General features: G+C 37.7%; 1 protein-coding gene across 11 annotated transcripts in view; it reads left to right on the plus strand.

Annotated features, from left to right (window-relative positions):
• The window catches only part of TCF12 (transcription factor 12), a 165,289-nt gene that overhangs the window by 29,383 nt on the left and 110,523 nt on the right, over window positions 1-25,383 (plus strand). For all 11 annotated transcript variants that reach the window (XM_074601842.1, XM_074601843.1, XM_074601846.1 and 8 more), the window contains 2 exons: window positions 11,295-11,368; window positions 15,061-15,129. In XM_074601842.1, coding sequence (XP_074457943.1) covers window positions 11,295-11,368; window positions 15,061-15,129 — 143 coding nt within the window. The remainder of the gene's footprint in view (window positions 1-11,294; window positions 11,369-15,060; window positions 15,130-25,383) is intronic.

The raw sequence follows: 25,383 nt of genomic DNA on the forward strand, positions 1-25,383 counted from the left end.
TAGAAATCACTGGTGCTAGTCTGGGGGAGGAGGAGAGTGCAAAGCTGGGCTTTGGGCAGTGGGGAGAGCCAAGTTGCCAAGGGAAGCAGGATGGCCACCTTTGGGTGGCAGCCAGCCCTTAGCTGTTAGGAAGACAGGCTTGTGTTTGCATACAGAAAACTTGACTCATAAGCTGTTGTCTTGCTCTGGTTCCCACATCAAAATCCCTTGCAAGGAGTCAGTGAATGCTGCTTGCCTGTTTGGAGGCTGACTCTGTGTGAGGAGACATGGCTGTGCTGCAGCTGCGCCTTGGCTGAGGGCTCTGCTGGCAGCAGGGACCTGCTCTGCTCTCCTGGGGACTGAAGGGCTTTAGGGTCCTTCCACTTATTCTTACACGCACCTGTAATACTAATCTTATGCTATTTGTCCTAATTTTAATGTAAAATCATTAGCCTCTGTGTTCTCATTAACTATCCCTAGAAATGTGTTCTTCATTTTAAGGTGTAAGTTTTATAGGAATGAAGTTGTGAGGCTATTTCATGCTTTTGTAGAAGGAGAGACTTTTAAAACATCCCGGGAGGAGGAATTTAAAAAAATAATTAAATAATTAGTTATTGATTGCTGTTTGTTTTTTGACTACAGACTCTTCAAGTTAATGTTTGGAAGTGTTTAATACTGTATTATTATTGTAGGAAGGCTAATTACCAGGCAAGGGTGCTTTTCACCACAGAAAGGTTGTCTACCACATTTTATTGGCTTTCAGCATTTTCTAGCTATAACCTACAGAACTGCTGTAACAGCATGCTTTGAGAAGCAGCAGCAAAATTTTTTGTTTATTCAATGTGCAACTTTTCCTCATTTAAAAAAAGAAGGAAAAAAAAAAAAGGCAGGCATGAGTGTACTTTAACAGCAACAGGTATGTCAGCTCCAGCTGTAATGCTGTTACAGAATGAAGGCAATTTAAAATGGGGTTACTTGAATATAAATTCCAGTTCTAACTTTTCCATCAAAGTTCTGCTTCTGAAGTGTGTATGGTTTCTAAGTGCATTTTATTAAGAGTGTTTTAGCTCATGTAACACTTCTTACAAGAAAAGCATTGAAAACTCAACATTTCTATAAAAAGTGTGATATTTAGGATTTAAGCCAAGGAGAAATGTTATGCAGTCCAACCAGGCTATGGAGTATTAAATGAAAAGCCAACAGAGGTAGTAGAAGGAAGAGCAGTGAAGTCTTCAAACAGGAAGAAAAAAAAAAAAGTCTTTGGTTAAGAACTGAAGTTGGAGAAACCTTGACATCTTTGCTAGCAAATGTAGGTGTTTTTGGACTCATTTCCACCAGACCCAGATCTTGCCAGATTTAGTAGTTACTTTCTGGAATAGAAAAATAAGTTATTTTTTTAGTTAGTGTGATACTAATAAACTTTTCAGAATAGTTGGATGTTTCTGCAAAATTAGCAATGTTAAACTGTTGTTCTTCAGCATTTAAATATCATAGGGCATAGTAGGGAGTTGTGACTACTCCACAGTTGTTACTTCTGTGTTACTGATCCTCTAAAGGTATAATTTTTGTCGTTGGAAGGTAATCTTTCCAGGCTCATAAGCTGTAACAACGTGGATATAGTAGCAGAACAGTGTTAAAATGTGGATGATCCTGAAGTGCAGCAGCAATTAGTAGGTCAGCTAATAACTTCTGCTTGTGAAGGAAGAAACTAGTGAAGACAAGTGTCAGGCAACTTACTCCTTCAGTGAACTGTGGTGAGGCAGCTTGGTTCAGTGGGAGGAACAGCCTTCCTCTTGAATAAAGGGAAAGTGGGAACACCTAATGAACAGAAACAAGTGGTTTTGGGGATTGAAGGTAAAGTAGACTCCCTCAGGCATCACAGTTGCTGCAGTACTGCTATGCATTAGTGCAAGGCCTGTTAACATCAGGCAGCGATCCTCCTTCTGCCTCGTTTGTTGATGTAGGAGACAGAGCTGTATCATATCAGCTTCCCAGCATTGCGGGCACACCGTCACTTACTGCCACTCATGCCCAGCGAGCTGTCAACACAAAGCCTGCCTGCCTGACTCAGCAGGCAGCTAACAGCCTAGCCAGCAAGGAGCTACAGTCAGCAAATATTTGGGCAGACTTAATGATATCTGGGAAATTTAAAAACAGATTTCTCCCCTTTGACAGAGAATGTCATGTTTTCTTACTTAGACAATGGGGCTCAAAAATACCAATAAAATCTCTGTCAAAGTGATTGGAAGAAATGTCTCGATGTTGAGGAAATAAAGGTTTCTTGGGTGTGTGTTTGTTTGTTAGGTGTTTCTCTCCTTTTCTTGTCTTTTTTTTCTTTCCTTTTCCTTTTTTTTTTTTTTTTTAAAGGTGTCTGAGGGCCCTGCTGGCAGCACAGGCTGTGCCAGATCTCCGTTGGTTGTTCAGACTGGGTTCTGGCTATGACTTTGGAAGTAATGGAATTATTGAGAACTGTTGGTTTTGGGCCTCCGCAAAAGGAGAACATCTGGCAAGAGCTTTACTACATTCCAGGCAGCTTATGGAGGGGGAAGCACTAGTTACTGCAAAATGCAGACTGGAAAAAGTAATCTTTGATACTGCAGGCTAATGCTAACTTCCATTAGCTCAAATTCTCGACTGTATAAATGCAGGTAGAGAAGCTTCTTGAAAGTTTTTAATTGTTTACTTTAAACCTTTTTTTTCTCCCTCCTAAAATCTGACTAAAAGAATAAAAGAGAACGCATTTTGCTCTAGGCATCTGTTTTACTGAGGGAATAGGTGCTATCTTTCCCTTGGACAAACCAACAGGGCACTTTATTGTGCTGCAGGGCAAGCGATGAAGCCCTAACCTTGCAAAATATTCTTTATTGGGTGAAAATGAAGAAGTATGGAGGGTTTCCTCTTTATTTTTGGCAAAAGAGGAGAGAGATAAGTGAGCCAGGTTGTAATAATTACCTAAGTCAACACTTGCTGTATTTATTCTATTGTTTTTTCACACGTAACTTAGAGCTAGCCTGCCACATCCCTGGCTCAGATGAACGGATATGCAGTGCTTGCATTTATCCGTTAAGCATTCTCCCCTGTTTGAATACTGAATAGATGAACTTTGTTTTTAGAGTTAAAAGATGATGTTTAATGCTAACATGTTCATATAATAGACACTTTCCCCATCTGAATTGAAAGAGCCAGAATTCTCTTATGAAGAAGTTATGTTCACACAGCCCCTGATGTGTAACTTCTGCTTTGTTCAGTAATGAGAGTTCAGTCCTGTTAGATGTGCTCTTTAGAACAAGCAGTGGTAAGAACTCTTCTTTTTAAAGATAAGCCTGTCTAGAGGTAAACCTGAAAACCTTTCAAACTTCTTTGTATTCTATATACTTTGTTTTATGAAAAGCATACGATGCTAGCATTTTGTTGTTTTAATGTGAGGTGCCATGCTGCTGTTAATAGATAGACTTCAGATTTCAGTAGTGTAGGGTAGCCAAAAATCTGATAGAGATACTGTGTACCTTAGCAAAGTACAGGTTTTCTTCCATATGCTTTTAGGAAGCGGCTTGGTCTAGATCATCTGAAGATCAGACTCAAATTTCTGTCATCTTGAGTACATATCTGTAAATATCTTTGTTTCCAGTCGTATAAACGTGGAATTGCATTGGCATTTTCTTGGCTATACTGTATATTATACTTGCTGTTTTACTTAAAGCTCAAGATCCTGGCTCACTAAGATGCAAGGTTTTTGTCTCATTCTTTATTTCTCCTCTGATTCACCTACATGAACTTGCAAATTTAAAGTATATGATGTTTCTCACAAATGTATTTTTTCGGCTCTTTTTTTTTTTTTTCTCTGCTCAAACTCATTGGTATGTCAGAGGGTCTCTTTTTCCCTAAGAGGTCTGGGTGTTAATTAATGCATTAATGATCTTCTAAATACCAACAAAGTGCTTTTAATTTGTTGCAATTGGATAATTTTAATTGTACGCGTATAAAGATGCATGAAAATCATCACCACCATGAAAAGATATTGACCTCAGCTTGATCTTGAAGTTTGTTTTCAAGACGTTTGCTGGACACCTTGTGATACAGTAAATGACTGAAAGTGCTTTTTCTTAACATTTTTCAACAGATTGTTAGAAAAGCTGTCACACTTGCAGTGGTTTCTTTGCTCATGAGAGTTAGTGCCTGTAACTCCAATTGTATTGTGTTCTGGTGCCTGACTTGGCTGATTTCTGCACTGTTGTAATACAGTTGGTAACAGTAGCTGTTGACCATGAGGCTATATTTGAATATTTTTGGCCTGGTGTGTGCAGTCTTGTGACTCTGGCCTTGATTTGGTGTATATATAAATATATATTTTTAAAGTGTGTGGTTATATAAAGCTGTTGAGTCATAACTGAAGTAACCACAGGAAAATTTGCCAGTAGAATGGATTATTATGATAGCTAATGTCATAGGGCTGAGACTTGCTAGCTAGAGCTGTTCAGGCTGATACTTCATGGTTCAATACAGAGAGGAAAATAAGCAGCATGATGCAATTTAGTAGCAGTTTAGCCATGTGTGTGTTTGCATGTGAATAAAAGCTCTGGGTTATATCCTTGCTAAAGGCTTGATCTCTGAACTGGTTTACTTTATTCATATTTGTAACAAGGAAGGTATCAAAATATAGTGTGTGTGCACACATGTAAATATTATTTATATACAGGATATAATATAATCAATGAAGATTACCATTTACATTTTTCTTTTAGAATTTTAACCTTTAATTGGATGGAAGAATAATATTAAAGCTTGTATTAATAAAGGGAAATATTTTTTCAGGGGTAAAGAATAGTTTTACTATGTAGTGCTCTGAGCACCTCACTGGATTTGTAAGGAAATTCCTTTTTTCTTTTTTCTTTTTAAAAACAAAACATTTAAAATGCTAATTTTTATAGCTTTTGTCATTAGCTTATGTTTGAACTGGCTGAATAAGCACACATAAATAACAAATGTATTGCATACAGCATATTACATGCAGTATGGTAAATATAGTCTCCTCTTTGAACTGTTCCTGATGTACTTTTTCTGGCAAGATGGGTGTAGCAATGTTCAGTTTTCTGGTTTAGTACAGTTTGGGTGGGAAATGCCATTTCCAATTTTATTTTGAGTAGGTTGTATTGTATTTGAAGTGTCCAGGTCGTGCTAGGTCATTTGGTGTGTTTGGTGATGTGATTTAGAGTCTAGGAAGTAGGGAATATGAAGAGAGAAAAGCAGGTAACTTCTGACTTTTCTGTAAGAGAGCTGCTATTACAGGAATTAATAACCTAGTGTTGTTCTTCTTAGGGAATACATGGGCCTTATTACAAGAAATGAATAGGATTGTTTGTAAAATTAGGTTAAAAGTAGTAATTGCCTTTTTTTTAATAGCAAATTGTATTTAGGTAATGAGTGGAAACAAATCTAAAACATACTTGATAGTTATACAGGAACTGTATAACTGATAGTTATACAGGAACATTACTGGTACTGACTTCTGATGTTAATAGACACTGTTAAAACAAATTAGACCTTTTCATCAATTTTCCTGAACCATCATGATTTTTTCCCATTTTCTTCTGACTTTATACAATGTAAGTATCTTGTTGTATTAGAAAAAGTTGAAGTGTATACCCTGCAGTTATATTCTGACCTGAGGAAATACTGTTCTTGCAAATAATTTTCTGTATGACAGTATAGGTTTTAAACAGTTTTCCATTAAGAGAGGATTCAATTTGCTGATATGTTTTAGGTTACAACCAATTTTTAACACCTGTCAATGCTAATTTTGGTCAAAGCTTTGGTTATTGCCCAGGCAAGTTATGTACTTGCTGTACATTCCTCCCATTTGAATAATTTAGTTCTGTTGAAGTTTTAATTGTGATTGCTTATTCGGGGGATAGAAATTAACTTTGTATAGCATATCTTATTGCCTATTCTTAAAATAATTTCCACAATAACTGGCATAGCAGGTGTTTATTCTTTGCTATGTCAGATAACCACGCTCTGGAATTCTCCAGGATAAACAGTGTTTCAAAAATGCAAATTAATTTATTTACTACTATTAATAATCACTGTTGATATTTCAAACAGCTCTTACAAACTGATCTTTGGAAAGAAAGATATTCAAGGGGAAGCTAGTGTTCTATGGGTAATAATCGAGACAACCGATGCCTCCCAGGGTTGCTTCAATCCCCGCAGCCCCTCGTTGTCTGCTATTAGAGGCTGATAGTTATCAACCTCGACTGTCATGGTTATAAATATGATATTGAAAATAACATTTAAGGCCAGGAGAAACCTCACTTCTGGACCACACGATGGATTAAGTGTTCAATCTGCGACTCAGTGGCTCAGTACAGGGAGGAGAGCGTGAGCAGCATTATGCAATTTAATAAAATTATCTTGGGAAGTTTCCTGAAGGAATTGTGGAGTCCAGAGTTTGTACTGGACAACTCTGGCTCAAGATGGTGTTTTGGTGCCATATCCAGAGCACTTCCATTAATCTTCTCTGGAGCAAAAGGTACAAAAAGGGATACTGCTCTGCTTCTCCCACTGGTGCCTCCAATAAGCAATTCTGTTACTGGGGAAGAACTTTCCTTTTTGATCCAGAAGGTTGGGGAGGAACTTGGTATCCATATGCTGTAACGCAATTGGTGCGTTCTCCAAGAAACGCTATGAATTGAGATTTGAAGCTTCTCATGATTTTATTTTTTTTTCCATGCTTAAAGTACTTCCCCTTGCCTTTCCTTTTGGGGCAGGGGTGGGTGGAGAGAAAGCCCTCTATGTAGATTGAAATGAAAGTGGTTTGTCTTTTACCTATTTATAATGTTGCATCTGAATTTATCCCAGTGGCACATAAGTGGTTAGACTGTTGATAGGTTGCCTGGGTTTCATTTCTCTTCTCAATTTGATTAATGCCCTTAGCTTTGTATATTTTAAGCCATTTTAAGCCACATGACATCTATTGTAAAAGCTGCTTTTGGTTTTGAGTGTTTCCCCCCCGCCCCTCCCCAGTAATAAATGTGTGGAACTGTATCTTGTCTTTACTTGTTTATCTGACTTGCAAATTTCAGGTACTTTGTTAGAATATGAATTATTTTATTATGCTATTAAAAATATTAAATCTACTGTGAAATGCGAAATATCTTCTATTTGGAATTGACAAGACGAGGCTGAGAACTAGTCTTAACCTATTGAAATTTAAATTTTTTTAATTGAGGTAGTATTTCTCCATCAGATAATATTTTTCTTTGTGTCCCCTTACTAGAAAGTCTAGACCTAAAATATCATTTTAGGTAATTTGTATCATACTTCATAATAGACCTTTGCAATATAGGGTCTAATGGTAGATTGATTTGTTTGGGTGTCTAAGATGCAAAATAAAATCAACACTTATGATTTGTGCTCTAGGTTTTTTTTTTTTTGAAATTGATTTCGGTTGTTGAATGTTATCTGAAGGAATATCATTACTCTGAAACAAAATTGGATAAAGAAGCGATAAAAGATAGAAACTCATACCTTGAGTACCTAGTATAACAATCTACAATGTGATTTTTTTTTTGTCAAATCATTTATTTGATCAACATCATAGCAGATGGTAACCCTATAAAGTGTATTATCTTGTTTACACGAACATTAGAGCCTGTGCCTCTTGAAATAAGTTTTAAATATGGTTGTCTTCATCTTATACCAGCAAGAACAACAATTTTCATTTCAGTTTGATTGTAAGATCCAATTTTTTTATTAGATGAATGTTTGGACCTGTTTCTTCAGAATGAATACATATGTTGAAGTTGCCTCACTAGGCGACAGTTTTCTTCAGCTCTTCTTCCAGAAGAGCTCGAAATGCTCACAGTGCCATCTTAAAAGTGATGTTAAGCAAAGCCCTTTTTAGAATTCAGTGCATTAAAGGCAGAAAGCATCCTTGTGCCTGCTTGGCAAGTGGGGACCCCCAGCCTCACCCATGGCCTGGCTGGGTGGCCGGGGAGGGTAGGGGCGGCCCAGAACAGCAGAGGGGAGTGCCTGGGGCTGCCGTGGGAGCCGCACCAGCCACAGGCTGCCAGCTCCGTCCACGAGAACAAAGATCAAACTTACCAATTATTTCCTGGCTAAACTGTAGTGTATCTACTATAGAAGTAGCAGATTTTGATTGAGAACTATGAAATCAACTCACAAGTCATTTCAATTACTTTCCATCTTCAATGCCTACTAAAAAAAGGCAATGGGGTAGAACCTCATTATAGTTCTGTCTGCCTGACTGCGTGTGTCTGTTACTAGACCTTTTTAACACACATTTGTTGAATTTCCCCCTTTTTTGGCGTTGCCTAAACAGATTGAGATGCTGCGGCCTTTCTTGGTGCAGCTTGTTTTTCAGTGCTCTGCTAAGTGTCACAGCTTTCCTGTGCTCTTTAACATCCATGATGAATTCGTGAGTACTAGAATTGGACATTGAGTTTCCTCGGGGAAGGGGTTGTACAGAGGTGATGATTCCCCTAGTTCCTCCATTCTGTTTTGCGTTTCCCAAGAAAACGCTTGAACCCTTTTGATGACACGGTGGCTTGGAGACTATTGAATTTATCACCACAGATGATCCCTGCGTTCTTCCTTCCTGTGTGTTCCCTGCTTCAAGCTCTCCTCCCATCTGGAAGGTCAGTCTTATGCCCCTGGCTCATTCACATGGAGCGACCTCAGGCTATATTAAAGTACATGTTGGTTGGTTGTGCCCAGCCTGCTAGAGTTTGTCTGGGTCCTTCTCTCTTGTAGCATTTGGTTGTTTTTCATCTGTCATGGGTGGAAAAAACATGAGTGTACAAAACAGAGCAGATTCCTCGAGCACCACTGTAGACGCATGTCCGATTTCCTGGCTGAGCGTTGTTTGCCAGGTGGTTCTCCGCTCTTGATGGGACAGAGGGCAACAGGGCTGTCGATCCAAGACAAACCCAGAGGTCCAGCAGCAAGTCAGAGTGCCGGGGTTCTGTATGCAGTGTATGACATTCTTCCTCGCAGCCCGCAAGGAGCTTCTCAAGTGTGAATGCATGTGCCTCAGGTGCAAGTTCTGAGTAAAGGGTAGGTCTAGCCTGTTTTGGGCTTGTAAGAATAGAAAAAATGCTACATGAAAAGGAGGAAGAAGACACTTGGCAGAAAAAGGAAGCGTGTTGTTACTCCTGACTACTCTAGCTTAACTGTACTGGGCTTTTTTAGAGAAAGAATTCTGGGAACCATTTAGAAATTGGTTTTCCTCATGATCTTAAACTGCTGCATTTTGGTTTAGAGCAGTTTCTTTAAACAATTTATTTGCATAATTCAAGTGGTAGACTTAAAATATGAGAATTTTTAGCTATATATGCGCTGATTTAGCAGAACCTTAACATGAGCCCTTATGTCCCACTGACTCAAATTTTTAAACGAGTAACATGTTTTACTGATGAGGGGTCATGCATCCAAACGCTCTATGCATAACCATTATCTACTGGCATATTTCCTAAATGGGCTGATATAATGTACTGTGTCTTAGACTTTGTCTTGCGGTAAGATATTTTTCTTCCCACCCCCCGCCAGTCTCTTTTGAAACTAAGGCAATGGAAGACTTGTTATGATAATCACTGGATTACTAGGGCTGTTGTTTCTGGCAGAAAAGAGTCAGTTGTGCCAAAAGATTACTTTTGCCTTTGTCAGTGCCAGCCACGACTTTTTACTCAGCTCCTGGATCAGTTACAAGGAAACAACAACAACGCCGTCAGCTGCAGAACCCAGCAAACTTCCACAACCTGCTGGCTCAATGCAGTGGTGGGTTTGCGTTTTCAGGGCGTTCTCCAGCCTTCAGGATCTTTCCTGCACTACACAAAAGGTGTCTATAGATTTTTATCTGGGTGATTGAACCGTACTTCCAGTTTAACGTGCCTTTTGCAGGCTGTCTTGGTCGAAACGGTATTTTGTACCTTCATAAAACACATTTCTTAAGGAAATCATGATGAGAATACTATTACTCCATAGGCAGTTGTTTACAGTATTTCCTTGCATTTTATTTTGTAGTGTGGCCATTCTGAGATCAATGCATGACAATTTTATAGTTGCAATATAAGTTGGGGTTTAGGGATGATTGCATGGAGTAACTTGCACTCAGCTCTTATTTATAAATTGTGACACTTAGCTCTTATTTATAAATGATGACGTACGAAGCTTCATAAATAGTTTATACTATGCATCACATAAAGAATTTATGTTCTGTATCAAAACTCTTTATGAGAGAAGTTTGGGTGACAGGGAACTAATGAGTTGTGTTTTGTAGGACAAAGTGTGTGGAAGTCTGCAATTTAGGATAGAAGTGTTCCACCCACTAAAAATAATAATAATAATAAAAAAAAAATCTTGCAATGCGGATAATCAGGAACCTAATTACTAAGATAGTAACCTTATCCTGTGTGAATGAATTGGCTATAGGAATTCAGGTACTTCTGCAATTAGTTGTTTTGGAATGTGGTTTAAAGCTGGCTTGACCAATTAACTTTGAATAGAAAGTAATTGGAGAAAGTTTTGGCAACAGTATTTCTAATTGTTAGCTAGATAATACATGGGATATATATTCTGATACTAAGTTTAAAGATCTCCATATTTTTTCCTTCCTCTTTCTCTTCTGAGCTGTAACATAGATTTGCATAAAGGGAACCGATTCTAAAAGAACCGTTACAGAGTTAAAGATTCCTGTTTTAGCAGGGCAGACACCATGGGTCTCTGTGGGGTTTTTTTAAGCCATTGAAATAGAACCAGTCTGTCTTGCCTTTTTCCCCCCTTATGCTAAAATATCTGGCATGTCATGTAAAGACCAAGTAGGGGAAATAATTTTGCACATTTTACAATACTTAAGCAAGACATGAGAGCAAAGGGTAGATAACAAGTATACATTTCACAGTATGTGCTGCAATATTCGGTGCTTAAGATGCAGGATAAATCAGGCTGTGCAAAAAGCCTGGCTAACGTCGTTTATGCTTGTTTTGTTACTCATGCTAATTTCTGATGGATTGGGTAGGGCAGACACTGCAGATTGGCAAATCTTTGTGACTTTTTATGCTCCTGTTTTCAGCAGCTGCAGGTGTCCAAATGAGTAGGTTGCTTTGTAGCCAGCTTCATTAACACGGAAACTGTTCATCTTAAGTTTTGTTTTTAGAAATGCTGCTTTAAGTATACAGAAGCAGATTAATTTGCTTGAAGTGTGTGGAAGCGGATGAATTTGCTTTCAGGTCGCATCAGAGAACATTGTGCTTGTGCTATCTTTTCTTATAGGTCTGTATTTTTCTTTTTATTGCTAGGTATGGATGAGCGAACAGGTGCCACATCCTGGGGAACAAGCGGTCAGCCAAGTCCTTCCTATGAATCTTCAAGGGTAAGGTTCCCACATAATAATTCATAGTGAAAGTTTATGGGAACATAAAATGAAAATCAGCAGATGATTTGGCAATGTTTTTGAAGGGTAAGCTCCTTTAAATGCTCAGATTAGCATCTTTTAGAGACTTTAATGACTTTGATATGCTGCAATAGCAATTCCGATTTCTACAGCTAAAAAATATATAGGTTAAGAATTTATGAAAGCACACTGTACATAACTGTATACTTGAATGATGAACATGCGTTTTGTTTATCTTATGGTCAGAAAATGAAGTCATGTTACTTATTCAGGAGCAGATTTATTGGTAAAGTGTAGGGAATGCTTGCCTCTCTGTTGACATTAGCCAGCTATGGTATGTGCTGTGATATGATGTTGGAGAGAGGCTTCTCTTTAAATACCTTTCTCCTGTTCCCATTGCAGCTTCATTCATCCTGCTTATTGAGCTAAAGGTTTTTGATAGTATCTGGTATCCTAAAATAACATTGTCTTTTTAAATCTTAACTCGGTGGTCAAAAGCAGGCTTAGTAAATCACATTCCCTTTCATCTACTCAGTTTTGTCTTTATGAATATCTACTCCCTAAAAAGCTAATGAGACAGGTACCTAATGAATTAGTTATTGGAAATACATAGCATAACTGATGGGCCTAGCCTAAATAATCTGTTGTGGTTTCAGTGTCCTTGAGCCAGAGTGCTGTGTTAGCTCTTGCACCTTTGCAGCTTTCTCTTCTGTGGAATGAGGTGGGTAGGCTGCAAGGTCTTGTCCAGCTCGCTGGGTAGTGTTAAAGCCTCTGTCTGACTTAAGAGGAGAGCATTAGAAAGATTTATCATGAAGTCCTAATTTTTCTATTGATCTTTGGTAAGTAAATTATAAAAAAAAAAAAAGATAGAAGAACTTTATGGGTTGCAGTAGTAATCCTGTGCAACACAGAAATTAGGCATTCTTTTTAAACATTTTGCGTAATTTGAGGCATGGAACCCAGCCTTTAGGTGCCTTTTCTACATTTGAAATGGAATCTTATTGCACAGCTTTGGTAACTTGTGTTCTTATTGTATGTGTTTGGCGTTTCAACACTCATGTATGATGTTGCTGATCAATTTTAATCCATCATGAGTAAAGCTGACCTAGCTGGAATTTGAGCTTGTGATTGGCTATGTGGCTATGTTAATCACATATTTATTTTTTTTTTATGTTAGAGGATCAGCCAGCTAACATTACAGTAGTGTAAAGTCAAGGTGCCTGGTGTGTTGATCTTTTTGTTTGATTTTGTTTGTTTGTTTATTTATTATAACTGAAGATCATGACTAGGAAATCTAAACACCAGTCAAGAATCATTCCCTCCACAAATGATACCCTGAAGCTGATAATAAAGGCAGATGTTAGTGCTCTAACAGAGGTATACCAGAAGTTACAATCATGGGAAGAGGTTGGTGCTATTTGGGTGCAACATTAAGTAAAGCAAATGTAAATGTAGGTTTGTCTTGAGCCCTATGGAAGTCTTCAGGAAAAGAGAGATGTTAAATTCTTATACATGTCAGGTGTCCCTCTCCCCCCGGCTATTGTAACTTGGACTTAAATTAGTTTATATTTAAGAAGGGAAAAACCAGATCGAGACAGAAAAAAAAGAAATTTATCCTCCCAGCAAACAATTCTTGCTGAATCATAATTTATACTAGGAAAGTTTCAGCTAAAGCCAGTTGGGCTCTAGCCAAACTGAATATATTGCAAAGAGTTGATGGAATCTATCCCCAGAATGTTATTGAAGTATTTATTCCTCTGCTGGCTAAGTGCAGAGGATTTTTCTCTTGCATGCTAGTAATTTGAGATGATACCGAGAGTTCATTCTGAAGCACCAGTTATTTACAGCTTGTGATGGGTTCTTTGTTGATGTTTTGTATTTGGTTGGGTTTTTTGTTTGTTTTTTTTTTTTTTTAAAGAAAATATGTTCATCTTTGTTAAAACTGGAGCATACTGTTTCAATGTTTTCAATATGCAGCTCTTTCTTAATTCAACTTAAATGCATTATAAAGTATGTTTAAGTAGAGAATTGTCAGTTAATACTGTCTGATTTTTTCAAAAAGTTAGAGACTTTGAAAACACTGACATTTAGATTTATTTCCTTACTTGTATTTGTGGATGAATTTAATGATTTTATAGTATGGCATTGTGTGCATCACTATAAAATTTAGAACAGGAGAAGACTGAATACTTGCATAAAAACTTTCTTGATTTATAAACTAAAAATGAAATAATCAGGTTCACCTCTTCTCTCTGTCTCCCAAAACAATGTTTTGTATGTTTTGCCTTCTCTTAAAAAAAAAATAAAAAATTCATTTGTTCCTGTAGTGTTGAGGTAATAGTTTTCTTCCCTTTGATAGGGGATTTTTTTTTTTGTCTAAAGGCAGCAGAAACAATGTGTGTGGGAAAACCCAATAGTACTAAATTCTAGTGAAAGATTATTGTAAGCTGAATATTTTTACAAATGTCTTCCTACACTAACTTTCTTTTTGAAAACCTGCTAAATGATATAGTTTAAAAGCAAGTCTCATGTTAGCACAGAACGTGACACTAGACTGTCCATAAAATCTGTCCATGGGGTCAGGTTGGCTGTGACCATTGGCTCTGCAGTCCCGAAGCATCAGTACAGCAGCAGCTCCTGAAGGGATCAGTGATCAGGCCGTGGATGCTGGTAGGTGTAGATTTTCCCAAGAGCCTGGTGTATTTGGGTTGCCTTAGGGGAGACGTCAGCCTCTGGTGCTAGGCTTTGAAAGATTACAAAAAATGTTCATCTCCTTGGTTTTATGGAGTATATCATCTTCATGCACTGAGGAATAAGGAAGGCCTGTCCCACAGGGTCAGGATTTTATGCAGAATCAATGTGAGGTGGCTGTCCAAAGGAATTCAGAGGGCTTGGCTGATGAGTGTAGAGCTTTGCGCAGGCCTTCAATACACCTAAAAAATTTGACAGTGGGAGGGGAAAAAAACCTGAACTTTCTGTAGAGGCCTTGCATGAGGCAATAAAGAATGGTTGTCTGGGATGTCATTTAAATGACAACAGTTTTCTTCTAAAGAAAACTGAATTCCTTTTACAGGAAAACTCCATTCCTGTGTTTTCCTCAAAAAAAGTGATGAACACTAGGAATATATACTGTGTGTAGGTAGAATTAGTAATGGTTAAGAGGCACAAATTAATTCATCCCATGGCCATGTTCTTCTGCAAAAAAGTAGAACAAAGGAAGTTCTTCTGCATTGAAGCCACTGAAAAAGCACTGGACTTCATTTACCAGTCTAAATGAAGTCTGCATGCATAAATTTGGGGTAAGATGTATAGTCTTTTTTTTTTTTAACTAATTAGACACATTACACTAGTGGTTGAGTTTTGAATAAAGATAAGTTCTGATTACTACTTCATACGCTGCCAGATCAGATAATTCTGAGGAAGACCTAAAATGACAGTGTGGGTCTGTATCATAAGACTATAGATCAGAGTTTCGCAAGAGGCAGGGCAAATTATACAGTTAGCCTTTTACATTCCTAGGTTATTCCTTGTGGTAATTAACGTACAGAGTTTAAATAAGTTATAATTGTCTTACATGTTCAACTTTAACTTCAAAATCCAGTGCTTTTCCCCTGTAACTTCAATATAGAATGTTTTTATCCTGATTGTTCTTACTACTTGCCTGTTTACAGGAAAATGGCAGTCTTCATGGAAAAAGCTCAGACCTCTCCACGGACATTGAAAAGTTGAAACCTCAAGAGGTACCACTCACTCTTTCTTTTGTGTGTGATTTTTTTTTTTTGTTATTTTTTTTTTTAAGTCTGCGTGCAGCCTATTACTGGAGTTTTTCTTTAAAGGTCACGATACAGTGACCAAATTAGGAATTTAAACTGTTGGCCCAGTATTGGCTGGAATTTCTGAAAGCACTTAAAGATAAGTAATTTTCTAAATAGAAATGGAATTTTGTGATAGTTAAGTTACATACCTGTTAAAGGATAATTAAATAAGATGGTGGAGGACTGGCTAAAGGAGATCTTCCTTTCCCAACTCCTGCCGAAGGTCTGTTCAGGTCAGTATAGATGGTCTGATTGCGTCCAGCAATGATGCTTAAGCAAAGAATGTAAGTATAGGGCAAATATTTTGCCACCTGTACTGTTGTACTCTCCTGGCAAAGCCCAGCACTTAGGGGCTTAGGAGATTTCCTGGACAGAGATGACCTTTTGGACATTGTTCTTATAGCTGTTGGTGGGCTTGTTCTCTGCGAGTTGTGAATTTTTCTTTGATTACAGTTTTGGCCATAATTACAAGTATTTTGTGGCAAAAATATTGATGTTTTTGTCTTAAGTGATTTAACTGATTCCCACCATGTTCTGAATAGTAATGCTTGGTTGTTACTGATGCGATACATGACTTTATTATTTTTTTTCACAAACATCTTTATTTACATGCCACTTGTCTGTCTGTTGTCTTCTCAACCAAACTGAAGAATTGTTATCTATTGGTCTCTGCTTGTATAGTAACTTCTTCTAACCTGTGGTTTGTTCTTGGTGCCATTCTCAGAATTTTTCTGCTTCTTCTGTATAACTTAAGAGTTAGGGTGATTATGGCTGCATGCACTAGTCAAGATGAGGGTATACCATCAGTTTCTGCATGGCATAATGATACTTCCATTCTCTGTTCCTTTCTTACTCATTACTGTCTTGCATTTTTTGACTGTCACTGAACTCTTAAGTGATATTGTTTTGAAAACTGTGTAGAAAAATAAGATTATTTTTTTCTTACACTGTACAGCGGTTAACACATAGTTAGGACAATGACTTAGTTTTAACATGCTTCTTCTGTATTTATTTACACCAAATTTTATCTGCTGTTTTATTGCCAATTTCATGGAGAACTTGCTTTGAAACCTCACTAGTTAGCATTATTTTTAAATGTATTTTGTTATCAGCAAACTTTACTATGTTTTTGTTCACCTACTGTTTTTGACTTATTCATGGCATTGTTGAAAAACATTGGTCTAAGTACAGTTCTTTTTGGGCAAGTGGGGAGAACACATTGGTAACGTTTTTCACTGTGAAAACGGAATGAATATTCCAGTGCTTGGGGAGGGGTGTTTCTTTATATATTTTTATCTTTTGATCAATAATTAATTCACAAAAGAATGTTTTTTCATATCCCATAGCAGTTTAGTTTAAGAGTCTCTGGAAATACCTTATTAAAAGCTAACATATTCTTATTTCAGTAGTGTTTTGAACTAACGTTGAAGGCCGAGAATCACTGCAGGCTTGACAAAATCTTATGAGCTTTGTTTTTTCATTACCTAATAATGTTAAATAGTGTTCTGACATTGAAAGAGCAGTGAGTACTTGTGTTATAATTGGCTGCAATGATCTTAAATTTGTGCAAAGGTACAAATTGAGACATGAATGACTTCTGTGTGCAAAATCTCTTTTGCATAAGCTGAATGTTTTGTTAGAAAAATGAATCATTTGAAAATACATCTGTTGTGGGGGAAAGGAAGGAAAAAGTAGGAAAGCCTTATTCTTAAGAGGAATAATTCAGGAATGGTAATCAGCAAATCAGTGGAATTCTAGGAAGTGATGGTTCGCCCTTATCCTTGAATGATTATACTGAAGTCTGTATACAATACTGTGTCAAAATTTTCCGTCTGTTGTGGTGCTCGTTTTTCTTCCAACCCTCCAATCTTGCTTTTACTTCTGTATGTGCAACAGAAGGGTTTTTTCTGTGAATATCTTTGGGTTAACGTATGCAAGTCCCTCTCTTATCCGAGTGATCTAGAGATATTTTTGCATGTGTTCCAAATCCCTTGCATTACAAGGGTAGCTGACTCCTGGGGTGTGTTGTGGAGGAGTGTAAAGCTGCTTTTTGAAAGCTTTGCTTTACTGAGCCCTTTGGAGGAAATTCTGAGGTAGTTGAACAGAGTAGCATGATTGCTGCACAGTAATACATTGCCCTATGGCACATGAAAGTTTTGTCTTCCTGTTGTGAGATGCTTCTGAAATTCCTAGCTTTCCCACTTTATTTGGAGTTGTAATTCATACTCATAATTTATCAACAAATTGGTATAATCACTTTGGGGTGTGTGTGTGTGTTTGACATTGTCTTTTAATTAAACATTTTTCTACCATAGTTTTTATTGCGGCGTGGATAAGGATAGCTTTTATTTCATGAAGAGTAACGCTCTGTGAGGTTTTCTTTCATCGTTTTGATTTTGTTCTAACATGTCTTTGCAATAAAAGGAGCAAGTTAGTTTTTCATCTGTTTAGATTGCTGTCCCCAGATCAAGCAAATCTAAAAATATTTTCCATAAGACATTTCCTTGCTGGATAGCCTTTTTATATATACATACGTAATAATTTTAACTGTTAAAAATTTAGCATGAGTTAGCTGAGGTATTTTTCTTCCAAAATCTGAACTGTGGGTGCTTTTTAAGTATCTTGCACTAAAAGCTGTGAGTGTACATTTTGACCTGATTTAACATAGAATCTAGCTTTAGTACTGAGTATGCAGTTTATCCTCCTTTTCCTTTACATAACTCTGCTATAATATCTACTTGAAGCCAGAGTTGAACTGATAAGGATAGCACTACTAGATTTAGATGGTTTAGTAGCATCAACCAACAGGTTGTGCCCTCTATTGTATGTAAAATACGCAGACATGAATTGGAACCTGAAATACTATACGCCCAAACTGTTCTTCCCCCCTCCCTCACCAGCAGTGGTACTTTTAATTTGCAAAGAAGTCAAAAAATAGTAATGAGATAGCAGGTTTTGAAATAGTATTTTATACCTCTCAATCTCAGGTACATAACAAGAAAGGAAGCTGTTAAATAGCAAAACAAGACAAGAGGGACACAGAAATACAGTAAGTGTTATCAAGTCTGTTGTACTTGTGTCCTTTTTGTCCTCTGTTGTATTTTTTGCGGGGGAGGGAGGTTGTTTGGTGGTTCTTCTGCTGGTTATTTGCTTTTCCTGATGTATTCTATAAGTAAGCAGATGATTCAGTGTGAAACCAAAGCCAAAATTAAACATTCCATATTCAGTGCACAGGACACTTTCGTAAATGGAGCTTGATTTGTAACTTGATTTATAGGCAGCACTTTTTGAAGCAAGTTCTGATATTTAAGTTATGAATGGTTTAGTTAGGTTTTTAAGTATTGTCTTCAAGCATTTATTGTTAGTGTGTTGGCTATACTTGTATTATTTTATTTCATGGCTTATAGCTTAGATAAGACCTAGAAAAATCTGGTTTCAGTCACATGAGCTATATTGGAGAAGTGGGTTTTTTTGATGTTGGTTTTTCTTTGTTTTGTTTTATTGCAACTACGTATCATATTGAAATTATCATTGGAATCTGTTTGCAAATTAGTTTTCCGTGCTGCCAGGGAATTGTCCCATTAGACATCATGTTGATATTTGTCTCACAAGAGTTTGGAGAGGTGTAATTGGCCATTGAGTTTAGCTGTTTAAAATCAGATCCATCATTCACTAAGTTAACTTCCTGGAAATGGATTTAGAACTGGAAAAGATTTAGATTATTTCAAAATAGATTCCTCGTTCAATGTGTTATGTCCCCCTTCCAAAGCTCTACCAGGTTAAAAAATAAATAAACAAACCATGTCTTCAGTTTTTCTCATATTCCATTTCTGCACACATAGTTTCCATCTGTTTCAACTTGATATGAGGAAATAAGCTAGTGAATATTTTTAGAGCTCTGTTACAAAGCACATAACTTATGGTGACACTTAGAGGGTACTTGTGAAAACTCTCTTGGCTTTTCCCAATAATACCTGAAATCTGGGTGGTGCTATCTGCTTTTTTCCCCCTGTGTAGCAGGTGACCAAGTAACGACTTAAGCTACATTTCTGTTTTTAGGATATTGTAGTAGAAGGTTAAAACTTGCTGATAGAGAAAGGGAATCAGAACTAAAAGTAGAAAGTGTACATCTCCTTGTTTCTGGTGTGGTTGGGTGTTCTCCATCAGCCAATGGCATTCGTTCTTCTGTTTAATAGGTATTACACAAGTTTCTCGCGCAATAAAGCGAGATGGGGTTGAAATACAGGTCTTCAGCTTGGTCTCTTAGCTTTTGGACTGTAGTAGGCAATGGACAGTAATATGAATAAAATGGTCTGAGGAGTGTGGGGAGTCTCCCATCATTGTCCTATCTGTGCTGTCCCCTGTCTGTCTGTCCGTGTCGTGTCCCCCCCCCGCCCACCTCCGTTTTTCTGTGTTTAGAAAGTTACGGTAACTTTCTGTTTGACCTGTGACAGACCTGAATCTTGTCCTTATGGAGAATGTTGATGCTGTTACACCAGAGGAAAGCAGGTTGCTGGATGCATTTATTATTGGTTGTGTTAGAAAAGATTCAGTTGTTGAAGAAGCTGCTTTTCATTTTAGTTTTTAACCATAATGCCAGTTGGTTGGATTTTTTTTTTTCGGTTGCATAGGAGGCTTATACATTGTCGATTAATTATGTTCAGCCACAAACTAACTTATCCCGTAATTCCCCATTCCCTCACAGAAAAGTCTCTGTACACATCTCCCTGGTCTGTACAATTACAAAATATGGTTTAAGTGTAGCTGCAATTGCAATATCCAAGCTAATAGCCTATGTATAAATAACTTGAAAGTAAATTTTAACTTGTTTTGGTCTTGTGGAGTTGAGTGGAAGTTCTGTATTTGCAGACTTAAAATTATCCAAACAGTATGAAGTACTTAATTTAAAAATGATAGACTGAATTCTTAAAATACAGCCACGTGGATCTTTGTGTTTCTTCAGTACCTGTTTGTCAGAAGCATGCTTGGGAATGTATACATTTTGCTGTCTTGCCGTGTCTTTCCCTGTTCTTCTCGGGTGAATACTTTGTAAGATCATTTTGGTCGCTATTTGGAAACAACATTGTTCCTAACTGTTTGCGGCAAGACTGTTAGTGATTTTAAATGGAGTTGTACCATGATCTCTGTGACAATGGGATGTTTCTTGGAGATCGTTTAAGATAAACAAAGATAGTGCAGGTAATCCTCAAGGCAAAAAGGAAGAGTACTCTCCTCTAGATTTATTTTTCTCTTACCTTCATTTTTGAAAAGTTTTTCCTGATCCTTGTGTTCAGTAGACCCAGACAGGTTTTAGCTCTGTAGTCTTTCCTCTAGGAGCCGTTGACAAATAGATTCAATGACTGAAAATACTCTTTCCAAAACAAAATGCTTGTTTATTTCTGGAAACATATGTGATGACATAATCCATAATCTTTTAAATTAGCTAGGACACCTTGGTATAACTACTGCCCAGAGTCTCTTGTCTAATCTCAGTCAGTGAGTCACCACCATGTTTCTGGGTGAAGTTGGTCTCTCTGGGTTGGTCTGTCTGTCTCTCCCTGGCTCTGCATCTTGCCCTTCCCCCTTCCACACCCTTGAGTTTTTTCCTCCTTCTTGATTGTCTTTAGGACTCTCAGATTAGTTTGGAGAGGCAGATAATCCAAAATAAAGTGGATTTCATCAGTAGATCCACTGTTGTTCACTTACACATTAGTCATTTACATGACTGTTGCCTGAATCATAGGATCAGAGCCAAATTTAGCTTGGAAGGGACCTCAGTATTCCTGAGTTTTAAACAATTAATATTTGTTAGCTAAGGTTAGACAAACTATAAAACTCAAGGAATCGGAAGCAGCATTCATTAAATTTAATCTTTTGGTCTGTAGCCACACCAAACTGTGAAGCCAACCATTCATTTTAGTGGAATTTGAATGCCTTACGTTTAAAGCAGATAATTGAGCTATATTGTAAGTTGCTGAAATGCAAATACCCACTTACTGATCTGGCAGCCACAACTGGGTCTGATTTTCGTCTAGTCTCGGGGACTTGTGTAGGAGAGGGTTTGAGGATAAGGGAGGAGAAACAAAGGAAAAAAAGAAGAGGCTCTCTAGTTTAGTGGGCTTGAGCAAATAAAATGCTATGGAGTAGTTAACTGTACAGGAAGAAGTTATTCCATGAAGTCAATAAATGCGTGGGAACATCGTGTGCCATGTAGTTACACTATCTCCCTCATTTTTCCAATTTTACCCTGAAGTGGAAATAGGATGCTGTGCTTGTGTAAAAACAAAACCAAAAAGCCCACAACTTGATTGGGTCAGAAGTAGTTTTGCTTATGCATGGACAAATCCTGGTGTGACTTCCGAAAATAATTACTAAGGGACAGTACTTTTATATATTCAAAGTGGAAGCAAAAGGGAGAGGATGAATCCTACAGAAGCCCTGGAACCAGTGCAATGAAAAGGGGTAGGAACAGTGCGGTGGCAGGGGGGAGTGTGGGGCGCCTTTTTGGCTTGCTCTTATGTGAGTTCTGTGATTGACTTAAATCAAAATGTCAGCACTTTAATGGTGATCGAAAGACATTGAATTTTAGGAGGTTAATTACCATTTTATTTTGTAAAATGGGGCACAGACTCATGTCAGGCCTTCCCTTATAAACATGCCTAGTAAGGAGTGCTTTTTCTCTGGGTTTTTTTTCTTTTCTTCTTCTGTGACTTCTAGAATAATACATTCTGTAAGATAATTTTCAGGTGTCCTGTGTACAACTATTTATGATATTGTAAATAGTCTCAGATTTTTAATTGGTTTGGCTGTGTTAGCATACCTGTGCATGGAAGATCCTCTTGATACAGATAAAGCTTAAATCACTTGAACACTTGAAGCATTTTACCCAAAAGAGGGGGGAATTAAAACTGTTGAACTGTTGATTTTGATTTTTTGTTTTGTTGATGGACTCAATTTATTGGAATTATTAGAGAACATCACTCCAATTAAATACCTGAAAAATGAAGAAAGTGTTAGAGCATTCAATGTTGAGAGTTCCTTTGCCTACTCAGTTAAATTGCAGTGCTAATTAGTAGTAGTCTTTCAGCTGCGTTTCATGACAGGTATTATTGGTAGACAATACTTGTTGTTTTTATTTGTAGATGTATCTGTCTTTCTGATCACAAACATGCAGTGAGACTGAAATCCAGGGAGAGACCTCTTGCAAAATGAAAGTGTCAACGTTAGAGAATTCTGTAAGGGACCGGTTAGCCCCCATTAGCCTTTATTGGGCCTATAACAATACAGAAATAAAAGTTTTTGTCTTCCTTTGGGAAGATTAAAGCTTGCTTTTGTAGTAGCTATATAAGAGGTCGGAACAAAGAAGTGTGTTTTGAGTTTACGGTTATGGCATCTAATCATCTTCAAAACCAGTTTTCTTTCTGTAAACAGAAAAATGCCCTGAGCTGTTTGCAGTCCCTTCAGAATAAGGGTGCTCAGAACAGAAAATAAATTTGTCCAGTGACTCCTGTTCTGCAGACATTTTGCCAGTTATTTGTGAAATACTCAGGCGGTGCACTCTGCATGCTAATCTATTGGCACATTTGCTGGGGAGTGAAGGGGGCAGAAGTGGGGATGTGGACTCGGTACGGAGCGTCTCCTTCCAGCCTGGCTGTGTCAAGCCTGCCTCACAGGTGACAGTGAGTAGCAGTCCCCCAAAGGGCTGTGGAAGCCCACCTGTGGTCCAAAGAATGACATGGCTGGCCTGCTCCAGTAGAGTCAGGTCAGAGTATGTATCATCGACTAGCTCTTCCCAAGAGGGAGAATAGCTTTTGGCATAACTAATTAGCTCCTGTTGCTGCTTGCAGCCTGTATCAATCACTGCCGTCAAGTGAGGCCCCTTTCAGAGACTTGTCTTCAAAATTGCCATGAACTGAAATTTCCTTCCTTTCTCAAAAAGAAAGAATGAAATTTGGCAGTATATATTATTGAGTCTTCTTTAGAACATAGATTTGAAAATGGGCTCTGATGGAAATGTTTATATATCCCTCCCCTCCCCACCTTCTGTTGCCGTTGCTGTGAGGGATGAGTTCAGATGCCAACTGATGGTATTTTCTCTTTGTTACTGAGTCATGCAGGTGGGATGTACCTTTTAATAAACTGCTGTTCTTTAGTGGTGTTACAGACAGACTTTTTAAGGCTCTCAACTGCATTCTTCTTTAAGGAGTAAGCGTATGTTGTCAATTTGCACTATCATATTTGTAAAATACATTTTACTTTTTTTTTTTAAGCCTTGATAGTACGACTAGAAGCTATTGGAAGCTTTTAAAGTTTTCATCTATGATTGATTACAGCTCTTCCCAATAGAACTTTATGCTGTTTATTACGTAAGTTAACAATACAGATGTAAAAGCAAAGAATGGTATCAGAAATGCAATTTTATTTGAAGTACAGCTTAAATGTGAAGAGTGCTCTGAAATAACTTTGTGTAATTTAAATCATTGTCCTTAGAGCTCTTCTGATTTTGCTTTATTTGCTTTTGTGAAGTGCAAAAGAAGTTTGTTAAATCAACACTGTGTGTGTCTGTGGTTATTTTGTATTCATTTAGTGTGGGTGAGTTATATGTACGAATCAGCCCAGGGTTTCTAATCCCAAACTCTGCTGCTTGAGTTGATAATCCATAACTCATTACTAAGACCCTGAATAACTGGTGTCAAGGACGGTGGCCAAGTTAAGACCTCTTTGCGTAGGTCCGCTGTAGATGAAGGCTGAGAGAGGTTACACTTTGCACAAGGGTAAAGTCTGTAATGTGTGACAAAGAATGAAATGCCTGATGCAATTAATTTTACTTAGGAATTGAATTCAAGTATGGAAAAAACAATTCTATTTAAAGTGCTTGCATATGCCTTTAGTACATTTCACCCCCATATAGTAAATGTTCTGTTTGCTATGGCTTTAGTGTTGTGAAGGACTTCTTGGAACATTTTTCAGGTAGATGAATTAGTTGATTTGTCTAGTAGCGTAGAAATACAACTTTGCTGTGGTAATTGGATGCAAGTGTGTTCTGTGAAACTGAGAGGGTATGTGAAAAGAAGCTGATGTAAAGGATTATTCGAAAACATTCTGACAGCAGAAGGGAGAAGATTCCTTTCTGTGTAAACTACCCACCCAGGTCTCTGGTTCTTCTGTTTTGGGGGGGAATATGCAATAGTAACTTGAGGAGAAACCTTGTTAGTCCTGTGCACTAGGTAGATTGTGTTGTATGATGTGTAACCGTGTATGAAATGAGTCTTACCCCTGTTATGTTTTCAGGAGTTTTATTATTTACTTTGTAAATAAAGATCTCCTGAATATTTCAGTTTCTGGGGGTCATTTAGGCACCACTTTCTGAATGTCTGAGATATGAATTCTCTTTTGTTACTGATAGAGTCCATCTTAGTTTCTTTCTTTTAAAAATAAAATATAGTTGAAGTATTGTCTTAGGTTTTTAAAAAAAACCCACAATAATGAAGTACAAGCCAAGAGCCAAATCAGAAGCTACCTACTTAGGAACTCTATTTTTTTGGTCATCTATTTGGAAATTTTTGTTTCTCTATTCAGCAGATTTAATATATTTTTTTGTTTCATTTCAGCATAAAAATAAACCACATGTGGTGACCTTAGCTGGGAGCCACTGTTTCCTCGGCAGCTGCTGCTACACGCTGCTTTTCTGACAGACGGGGCTAGGTCATGGTTACCAGAGGACACCCTTGTGGTCATAACCAAGTTGTAAATGTCACTAAGATTGTTTCTGGATGCCTATCACATGTGTATCACTGATTCTGAAGTAGATAAAGTCAGCCAAAGATTCATGTGGGAGTTGGGACTCCCAGCAGACTACTTTTAAAGCCGAATAGCAGCAAGAGTTGTGACATGCATCCATAAGCAGCGGCAGTGATTTGACAGTTCTTTAGCCCTTTGGTAGAAGTGACAGCACGCCTGCAAAGATCGTCAGGCCTGTTTCAGCCCCATTAATGTTGTTTTGAATGCGAGCCTACGGTCTGAAAAAATGATAAATGTTCAGTGATTGATGATTTTAAAGTCCCAGGGGAGTTGGGATTGTTTCTGGTAGCTGTGAACAATTTCCCCCCCTCCCTTAATTAGGCCTGAGCTTTAGGGTTCTCTCTAGCAGGCTGAGAGAAGTGAGGAAGTAGGAACAGT

Source organism: Larus michahellis, chromosome 9, assembly GCF_964199755.1.
Source record: "Larus michahellis chromosome 9, bLarMic1.1, whole genome shotgun sequence".
In the NCBI taxonomy this organism is placed as follows: domain Eukaryota; kingdom Metazoa; phylum Chordata; class Aves; order Charadriiformes; family Laridae; genus Larus; species Larus michahellis.